Here is a 10,017-nt window from a genome sequence, read left to right as displayed (position 1 = left end):
GGCCCGAGCCAGGGTAGGTGGGGCTGGGGGCACGGGCCCGCGCTGGGAGCGGCGTCGCGGCCAGAGTCCCGGGAGGAGACCCAGGCCCCGACCCCCTGCACGCTCGAGCTGCTGCGCCAGTCGCACCGCCACATCCCACAAACATTGGTGCTGCGACGCTGGCAGTTTGTGGGTTGAAAGGTCACATGTCTGGAAGGATGCGTCTGGGGTGGAGTTCTTTCTGGAAAGTCTGAACAGTCTCACCCGTCGCGGTGGGACCAGCCTCCTGACCGCGAGGCCCGCTGGGCAGTCGTACTCTCAGAAAAGAGAAATTTGGGCGCCGCTCCCACCGCGAAACGGGTAACTTTGCGGGGAGTAATGAAGGCGTGGCCACGTCTTCAGCCTCGCACGGTGGACGGCCAGCGCCCCGCAGACCCCGCCCCAGGGCCGCCTGCCCCGCCCCCCTTCAAGGATGTCAGCCCCGACGTCCCCAGCCAACCGGCCGACGCGGCCACCCGACCTCAGGGGGCACCCCACTGCCCGAGGCTCTCCCCCACCCTCAGCCTCTCGTAATCCAGCCGCAAACACCCGCCGCAAACTGGAGCGCGGAGCTGGCCGGGCAGTGGCCGCAGCCGGTGTCCGTCCCTCCCTACGGGGAGCGCCTCTCCTTCCATCCGCCGCACCTGGGCAGGGGTGGACTCGCGGCTCCACTCAGCCCAGAGATGCCGCTCAAGAGAGGATACCCACCAACTGGTCTCCCGTTCTGCCTGAGACCGAGTCCACCGCGAGGTGTGACCCCAACTTCCACCGACACAAATCCCAGATCTGTGTGGATTTCTATAACCATTATCATGAAAATACCCAAATTCCCCCCAGATCACGATACATAATAAGCCTGTTGGAAAGCTGTCAGGTGCCCTGGGCCCTCTGCACATGGACCCAACCGCGGGGGGAGGGGGCAGACAACTAACACAGTCTTTGGTCCCGAACCCCCCGACTTTATTAGTCCGGTGCTGCCAGCCCTAGTTACCTGCCAAGCGGGGAGGCAGGGACGCAGGCTGGCTGTTACTTGAGCAGCTTCCTCATGGTGCCCAGGGATGGGCTCCTGTACCCCTGCCCAAAGTGGTTCCAGTGGTTTAGGTAGTTAAAGAGCTGGTACAGCAGCAGGCGCCTGTCAAACCCTGGAGCCTTGGGGATCTTCCGGTGGTAGGCAGTGAAGAAGGATCTGGGAAACCCCCCAAACATCAAAGCAATTGCCAGTTCAAACTCAGAGTGTCCATAGAAGGAAGCTGGGTCATAAATCACGGGCCCCGAGTCGTCCTCAGCCACATTTCCCGACCAGAGATCCCCATGAAGAAGGGCGGGGACGATCTCTAGACCACAAAACAGATCCGGGATCTTCACCTAAGAAACGTAATTATTGCACACAGAGTTACCATGGGACTATGGGCCACGGCCTCCTCATCCAATACTTGGAAATGAGCAAAGATGACCTCATGTTTGTTCAGGGTCCAACCGCAGCCTGGTCTATGAAGCCCAGAGATAAGGATCCCCTGAGTCCAGGAGACTGCAACGTTATCTTACTATTACTAATTTAGGTCTGGACGCTCCACAGCATTAATGACGTCCATACAGTAGGGACCTCAGTGGATGTGGCCCAGGAGAATACGGGCCAAATAACCTGAGTGGAGGGTTTTCTTAGGCAACTTGGCAAACTTTCTCTACTATCCTTTTATTTCAGCACATACACGCCCGCACCTCTTCTGTATACTACTGGTCACTTCATTAGTGAGCTAAATAAAATTTCTTTGCTGTATGTTCACCCTGGGTTGGCACGCAAATTCTGTTTTTAACATTTTGAGAGCTACATTTCCAAACTAGTCACTCTGGGGCATCTGCTGCCCACATCTCTAAGAGGTGAGACATTCGTGCTTTGGAAAAGAAACAAGAATGGGGTAAGAGTGGGTCAGAAAGCAATAGTAAATGCCACCATTTATGAGTCAAGCACCTGCATTTCACGTGAGCAAAGCTTGAGGTTAAGTACTTAGTGACCCAGCCAGTGAGAGTTGCACTCAGGGGCCAAGTATGTCCTCAGGTACCATCCCCTTCCCAGGTTCCCCATCAGGCCAATAGTCAGGCACTTATGTGTCCACACTCGAGCAGCTCTGCTCCAGACTCCATTCTCCCAGAGGACCCCACACAAATGTGGAGGCTCATAAAAGGACAGCCCCTGTCCCAAAGAGTAAGCTCTGTGCCCACCTGTAGCTGTGACCAGAGTTCTCGTGCCTCTCGGTCAGCATAGTCCTTCTCAATGAGGTCCAGCTGTGCTTGGAGACGGTGCCGGGCAAAGAAGGTCGGCCAGTCATCCTCCCACTCATTCACCTGCACGACGAGGAGATGGGACTGAGGCTGCAGCTGGTGCTCCCAAGACAGAGCTACTCATGGAAACTGCCCAAGCCCTCGCACAACCACTAACAGACACAACAACTAGTACAGCTAGCCAACAGAGCAGATAGGACGGAGCCGTTAAAAATAGTCCAGGGGCGCCTGGGTGGCACAGCGGTTGAGCGTCTGCCTTCAGCTCGGGGTGTGATCCCGGTGTTGTGGGATGGAGCCCCACGTCAGGCTCCTCTGCTGTGAGCCTGCTTCTTCCTCTCCCACTCCCCCTGCCTGTGTTCCCTCTCTCACTGGCTGTCTCTCTGTCGAATAAATAAATAAAATCTTTTTTAAAAAAAATAGTCCAAAAGTGGGCAGATACACAGGAAAAAGGGAAACCAAGAACAGGGAAGACAAAGAGCAAGATGACAGACTCGGCCCTATTAGCCATATCGGTAAAACACTACATGCAAGGGTCTGAGCAGCCCAGTTAAAAGACTTGATTCCAAGCTGTGCACAAAAAATGCACTTTACATATAAAAACAAATAGGTTAAAGGGATAGAAGAGATACGCCATGCTAACACTAGTCCAAAGAAAGCTAGAATGGCTGTAGTGATATCAGCAGATTTCAGAGATAAGAATATCCTAAGAATAAAGAAAGTCATTTCCCAACGGCAAGCGGGTCAGTTGATGAATAGAACATAATAATCCTAAACGTCTGTGCCATGATATATGGCAAATGGGCACACGAGTAGATGTTCCATATCACCGGCCATCAGTGGGCACCACAGCACACTCACCAGGATGACTATAATTTTAAACAACGGAAACTACCAAGAGCGGCCAGGACGTGGAGGAACTGGAACCCTCATCCACTGCTGGTAGGAATGTAAAATGGTACAACCACTTGGGGAAATATTTTTGCAGTTTCTTAAAAAGTTAGGGGCGCCTGGGCGGCTCTGCCAATTAAGCGTCCGATTCTTGATTTCGGCTCAGGTCACGATCTCAGCGTCGTGAGATTAAGCCCACGTCGGGCTCCACACTCAGCGGGGATTCTGCTCGAGTTTCTTTCCCTCTCCCTCTGCCCCTCCTCCCGCTCACTCTCTCTCACTCTAAAATAAGTAAATAATTTTTTTTAAAAAGTTAAATCTGAACCTACCATAGACCCGGCCATTTCCCTCCCAGGTATTTACTCAGGATAAGTGGGAGCAATTGTCTCCACAAACTCTTGTCCACAAAGGTTCATAGCGGCTTATTTGTGAAAGCAAAACCTGGAAATGACTCAGATGCCATCAGCAGGTGAACGAGTAAACAGACTGTGGCTCGTCCTACAAAGGAATGGACTGTAAGCACGTGCAACAGCAGAGATGAAGGCGGGGTGCGCGTAGCCAGAAAAAGGCACAGACCGTATGACTCCGTTTACGTTAAATTCTACGAAACACAAACTATCGGTGGTGACAGTGGTTGCTGGGGCAGGCAAGAGCAAGAGGACACTTGGGGGTGACAGACAGACTCATCCCAACTGTGGTGACTGGTTCACGGGTATGTACATATGTCAAAACTTGCCGAACTGTACGCTTTAAATGTGCGGCTTATTTTGTGCCAATTATACCTCAATAGAATTTTTTTTTAAAGATGCAAAGCTGATTTCATACAAAGTGTTACTTTGGGAAATCTTTCAGGGGAAGGACTCTCCAAAGAGTATGCCTCGCAGTGACCTGCAGACCCATGTCCCTGGTCAGTGCTCTCAGCATGGACTCCCTGTGCTGGGTGCTGTGGTCCCTCAGCCCAGGGTCCACCCCTTTAGTGCTGGGTTGCCTCAAAAACAGGTGGGAAGGCCATCTCCCCAACAGTCTGAGGCACAGGGAGTGGCAGCCCCTCCTGCCCCATCTGTCTGCACAATCTCCCAGTGTCCAAGGCTCCGTCTTCCTTCTGGATGACCAGGTCATAAAAGACACAACTGAGTATCAGAAGCTAGATACCAGCACTGGCTAGCCCAGTCCCTCCTCCAGGACACAGGGACTGTGATCCTCTGACCCAGAAAAGGCAGGACTTTCCCTGAGCTGCCAAAGGCAGGGGCCCCGGAGCACACTGCTGGTGGGACCCAGCCTTCACTTTGACAGAGGGGCAAAGCAGCGAGGGGCTTCAGGCCCACCCTCTGAAGCCAGACTGTGAGTCAAATCCTGGCCCTCCACTCACTAGCCACATGGCCTCAGGGCACCCCTTCGCTTCTCTGCACATCTGTTTCCTCACCTGTAAAATGAGTCCAAGGACACCTGCCTCCTAAGGTTGCTATGGCAACTGGGGGACTGGTGTTGGATAAAGCACTTAGAGATGTGCCCAGGGAGTGGCTGTGCACAAAACGCCAGTGGTCCCAAGGGGGCTTAGAAACCAGGTGTCTGAGAAGCCCGCAGCCACCGCTCAGCGTCACCCCAACAATGGTTGCAAGCCCCTGAACGCCCACGCATCCCTCCCAAGGAGCAGGACCCTCCTGGAACTTCCGGGCTTGTCCAGGCACTCCATGCAGGACCCTCTGTCCCAGCTCAAGGTGGACTAAGTGTCCACCCAGGTCCCTCACCCCTTCCTGGTCAGGTGCAGCTGAGTTAAATGGGTTCACTGATCCCGGAGTCTAGAGGGGCACCCAAGGGCTGCCTGTGTCCCTAATGGACCAGCCCCATTCTCATCGACTTCACAGATTGGGGTTTTGTGTGTGATTTCATTTCTTTGTTCTTCAAAAGTCACTGTGCAAGGTCGACTGGGTCTTTGGAGAGCCTGCAGCTCTAAACTAACATCTGAGGCAGGACACCAAGCCCCATTCAGCACACTGGCCACCAGCTCCAGGCAAATGCATGACCCTGGGGGACCCGGCTTCAGCGGAGACTTACGGAGTCCTAACAAGTCTGGGAAACCACTGTGTGTAGGCTTGAGGGACCCCAGATGCAAGGACTGCCCAGTGGCTGGGCTCCCTAAGTCTGGCTCACGCTTCATAAGGATCTTACTCCAAGTGCCATCCACCTGGGAGACTCGCCCTCCGCCCACACAGGAGAGACAGGGGGAGACAAAAGGCTAGCTAGTATATGCTTCCATTTACACGAAATGCCTAGAATGGGCAAATCCATAGAGACAGGAAGAGGTGAGTTGTTACTGGAGCTGGAGGCAGGGGAATGGGGAGTGACTGCTAATGGTATGTGATTTCTTTTGGAGGTGAGGAAAATGTTCTGTAATTAGATAGTGGCAATGGGTGCACAACATAGGCAATATACTAAAAACCACTGAACTGTACACATTTTTCTGGGTTTTTTTTAAAGTAGGCTCCATGCCTAGTGGAGCCCAATGCGGGGCCTGAACTCACGACCCTGAGATCAAGACCTGAGCTGAGATCAAGAGTCAGATGCTTAACCGACTGAGCCCCCCAGGTGTCGCTGTACACTTTGAAAAAAATGGAGTTTATGTCACGAGAATTACAACGTCCTGGGGCAGGTGACCAGGACTTGACCCCTGACATCAAATGACCTCACCTCCACCCACTTCAGTGCCCTACATTCATCGCACGACCCCCCCCCCCCCCCCCCCCCCCCGCAGTAAGGCCTCTTCCCTCTGCTTGGATGGTCTTCCACCTGCCTCAGGGCTTCCCGCCTCCTCCGAGCTCAACTCCGTGAACTTCTGCCTCTGCTCTCCCACCCCAGGTATCACGGCTCACACTCTGAGCTCAGAAATCGGGCCGTCGTCCTGGTGCCCAGAGGACTGGCGCTCGGGCACCTACGAGGGATGGGGCGACCAGCACTGGGGCCCCGGGAGCAGTCATCAGCTAAGCAGGGACACTTAGGGCACTCACCTGAGGGATGAAGCCACAGCACGTCACCGTGTGGAAGCCAAACTTGGCCACATACTGGGGCTCGGCACCCTCAGCCCTCCGGCCTGTCAACAGAAAGAGCTGCTGTTTTTCTCTTCAAGGCCAGAGCGCAGCAGAGCGCCAGGACAGGCCTGGGCTGCACTGCTGGGACGTGGCTGGTCTGAGGACGTATTACACGTGGTAGCCGCGACTCAGCACGGGGATCGGCAGGACCCTCCTGCCCCAGGCACACTGGCCAGCAGGGCTGGGCATAAACGGCGTCGTGAGCCAGTCCTACCCACCCATGGGCGCCACGAGACTTCTCGCTTAACAATCTCACCCGCACACCGCAGCATAAAGGAAGACGGTATGCAATTCGACCTACCGTGAAAACACCACCGTGAGCACCAACCCGGGGCGCACAGAAGCAGTGTGAACGTACCCACTGTGTTCTCCTCCGCCTTCGACTTATCCCTGAGCTTCTGGTTGTAAAGGTGCAGGTCCGCCATCTGGTCTCCGAGTTTTGATGCCTGACTGAGGAAAGAGGAGAGGCCGCCGCTGCACACAGGAAATCACCACAAGCAGCACAAATGCTCGGCGTGGAGAAATGTTCTAAATACCTTACAAACTACTCTCCATGCCTTAAAAAGTGAAAAATGACCTGCAGGCCGTGACCCTTTCTGAAAAAAAAAATAGTATAAAATCACCAAGTGGGAGTGGGCTGGTGGCCTTCAACAGAAGCCCTGGAAGGTGCAGGGAAGTAAGGAGCAGAGGCTTAACAAGCTAAGGAAAACCAGCTCCGAAGTTCTGTAAAAACGAATGTAAATCACATATTAAAAAAAGACTGAGAGGGGGGCGCCTGGGTGGCACAGCGGTTGGGCGTCTGCCTTTGGCTCAGGGCGTGATCCCGGCGTTATGGGATCGAGCCCCACATCAGGCTCCTTTGCTATGAGCCTGCTTCTTCCTCTCCCACTCCCCCTGCCGTGTTCCCTCTCTCGCTGGCTGTCTCTATCTCTGTCAAATAAATAAATAAAATCTTTAAAAAAAAAAAAAAAAAAAGACTGAGAGGATATTCACGCACCATGTTGGCATTGGCCATTCTTTGCTGATGGAATTACAGGTGGCTTTATGTCTTCTTTACATGAATTCATGGTTTCCACCTTTTTTAAACATTGAATATACATAACTCTAATAATTAAATAAAAATTTAAGGACTTCTGATAATTACTAGGTCAACCTCACTCTGCCCAAAACCACACAGGAAGCAAGAACTCCTTGTCCTTGTTAAGAATCGGGGTGGGGGGTGCCTGGGTGGCTCAGTCCGTTGGGCGTCTGCCTTTAGCTGAGGTCATAATGTCTGGGTCCTGGGATGGAGTCCGGCATTGGGCTCCTTGCTCGGTGGGGAGACTGCTTCTCCCTCTCCTTCTGGCTCTTCCCTCTGCCCGTGCTCTCTCTCTCAAATAAATAAATAATCTAAAAAATAATAATAGGGGCGCCTAGGTGGCAGAGTGGTTAAGCGTCTGCCTTTGGCTCAGGGCGTGATCCCGGCGTTATGGGATCGAGCCCCATGTCAGGCTCCTCTGCTATGAGCCTTGCTTCTTCCTCTCCCANGAGCCTGCTTCTTCCTCTCCCACTCCCCCTGCTTGTGTTCCCTCTCTCGCTGGCTGTCTCTATCTCTGTCAAATAAATAAATTTAAAAAAATAAAAAATAAAAATAAAAAATAAAAAATAATAATAATAGGGGCGCCTGGGTGGCACAGCGGTTAAGCGTCTGCCTTCGGCTCAGGGCGTGATCCCGGCATTATGGGATCGAGCCCCACATCAGGCTCCTCCGCTATGAGCCTGCTTCTTCCTCTCCCACCCCCCTGCTTGTGTTCCCTCTCTCGCTGGCTGTCTCTATCTCTGTTGAATAAATAAATAAAATATTTTAAAAATAATAATAATAATAATAATAATCCGGGGGTGGGGGTAGGATCCTGGCCCTGCCTCTGGTAACTGGATTGAGGCACACACGGGCAACCAGCGAGACCCTGCTCCCTTTGTCTCTCTCAGTCTCCCTTCCCCTCCCTCCCTCCCTCTCTCTCTCTCTCTCTCTCTCTCACACACACACACACACACACACACACACTCACTCACTCACTCAGGCACCCTCACCTGCTCAAGCTTCTCATCTTCAGATGCTCCATCACAAAGGCGGCCCCACCTCCCGGCAGGTCAATCACCTTGATGGGCCGAGGTACCCGCACCAGGCCTGTGGTCTGGAGGGCTTCCAGGCTTGCCATCTCTCCCTCAAACATCTGCCGGGCCTGCACCCAGAATACTGCCATGAGCTCCAACTCCAACAGGGGCCTCTGTTGCCCCGGACAGGAGCAACCACGTGGGATCCCAGGTACCCAGGGCCTTCAGTCACTGAAAACTAGCTGGAGAGCAAGACATCAGCTCCTCAGAGGGTGGGGTGCAAAGTGGCCCCTTTAGGATGGGAAGAGGCTGCAAGGATGAGGCTGTACCTGGGAGCCGGGGTGGGCAGGATGCTGATGCCCATGCCCCGAGTGCTTTCTCTGAGAGGTGAGGAAGCACAGGTGCAGGGGCGGTGCTGGGGGTGCTGGGAAGGCCATGGGAGTGTTGAGCGTGCCTGGGGGGACAGTGGGGTACTGCAAGGTGCTGCAGGGGGCCAGGGGGCCACAGGTGCCATGGGGACCCATGGAGGTTGTGAGGTACCTTGGGGTGCTGTGGGGGTGCCAGGTGTGCCAGGAAATAGAGTGGGTGCCTCAGAGTGCGGGTTTGTGGAGGGTCTGGAGCTGGACCTGGGTCCCATTCCAGGTTACCTGCCCACCTCACTGCCTCAAGCAATCACAGCACAGGGACACATGGGGCCACATGCCAAAGTGACTGGGACAAATGTCTGGGGCAAGGGAAGGCAGAGCAGGGAGGTCAGCAGGGCCTGGCTCGGGTCCGGGGCCTGTCCCCAGAGATAAGCACCCAGCAGGGCCTGAGGGTTGGGAAGAAACCTCACACCCCACCCAGGAAGAAGACGGAACAGCCTCCACTGGGACCCAGCAGCTGTCTTATTTCTAAAACATTTCCCACAAATACCCCAATTTTAAACTAGGTGAACTCTCGCCCCAGGTACGCTATTACTTGGTTAAAAGTGTGCTTATTAATGGGGCCTGTGAACACCTCTGGCTATGGAATTATTTCTCATGAGGCTGAAGCACCTACCTCCACACAGGCAAAGAATCCCAGCCTTTAATTCAAAGTACTCCAGGGAAAAATGAGGCAAGGCATCCTCCAAACTGCCAGCCCACCCCTGGGGTTGTGAAGCAAGGGGTGGCGAGTGTCAGTCAGGGAGCACCCAGCAATCCCCGGTTCTGCTTCCAGGGCAAGCGAGCCCCCAAACATACAGGGGCAGAGAACACCTGGGCTTCAGACTGCCTGTGTCCTAAGGGCCTCACCTGTCATCTGCTCACCTACTGTGTGCCAGCACCCAGGATTTCAAGGGCAAATGGTGGGATCCCGGCCTGGGGGAGCATTCAGCGAGGAGGGTTCCAGAGCCTGCATGAACCCTGAACCCAAAACTGCTTCCAAGTAGGTGGGGCCTATTTTGAGGGATTTCGGTTCTGAAATGAAGTTCCCGGAAGATTCCCTGTGCCAACAAAGCAGGGATGCTGGACCAGCCCCACCCCAATCCCCCCCAGGTGTGTAGTGCTGCAGGAGGACAAGGAGGAGCCTCTCTGGGAGTCCTTCAGTCCGTAGCCAGCACCCCCCCCAACTCCTGCACAGGGGCCTGGCCCACAGGGCACGGGGGGGGGGGGGGGGGCCGCGGGGGGGC

At 54.3% G+C, this 10,017-nt stretch overlaps 1 protein-coding gene across 4 annotated transcripts in view; it reads right to left on the bottom strand.

The window, feature by feature from the left end:
* Nucleotides 1-823: 823 nt before the first annotated feature.
* FN3K (fructosamine 3 kinase) overlaps nt 824-10,017 on the bottom strand; it is a 10,226-nt gene continuing 1,032 nt past the window's right edge. Inside the window, exons 1-6 of one of the 4 annotated variants that reach the window (XM_034644215.1) lie at nt 9,656-9,938; nt 8,343-8,494; nt 6,631-6,722; nt 6,192-6,274; nt 2,239-2,361; nt 844-1,383 (exon numbers count right to left, since the gene is read on the bottom strand). In XM_034644215.1, the coding sequence (XP_034500106.1) occupies nt 1,045-1,383; nt 2,239-2,361; nt 6,192-6,274; nt 6,631-6,722; nt 8,343-8,485 (780 nt within the window). In that variant the 5' untranslated portion in view covers nt 8,486-8,494; nt 9,656-9,938 and the 3' untranslated portion in view covers nt 844-1,044. Of the gene's footprint in view, nt 1,384-2,238; nt 2,362-6,191; nt 6,275-6,630; nt 6,723-8,342; nt 9,958-10,017 lie in introns of those variants that run through there. The other 3 variants (XM_011233835.3, XM_034644216.1, XM_019807167.2) reach the window with 3 other exon arrangements.

This window comes from Ailuropoda melanoleuca, chromosome 15 (genome assembly GCF_002007445.2).
Source record: "Ailuropoda melanoleuca isolate Jingjing chromosome 15, ASM200744v2, whole genome shotgun sequence".
Taxonomy (NCBI): Eukaryota; Metazoa; Chordata; class Mammalia; order Carnivora; family Ursidae; genus Ailuropoda; species Ailuropoda melanoleuca.
Note: the sequence above shows the minus strand (reverse complement) of the source record. Positions and strands in the feature narration are given on the sequence as shown.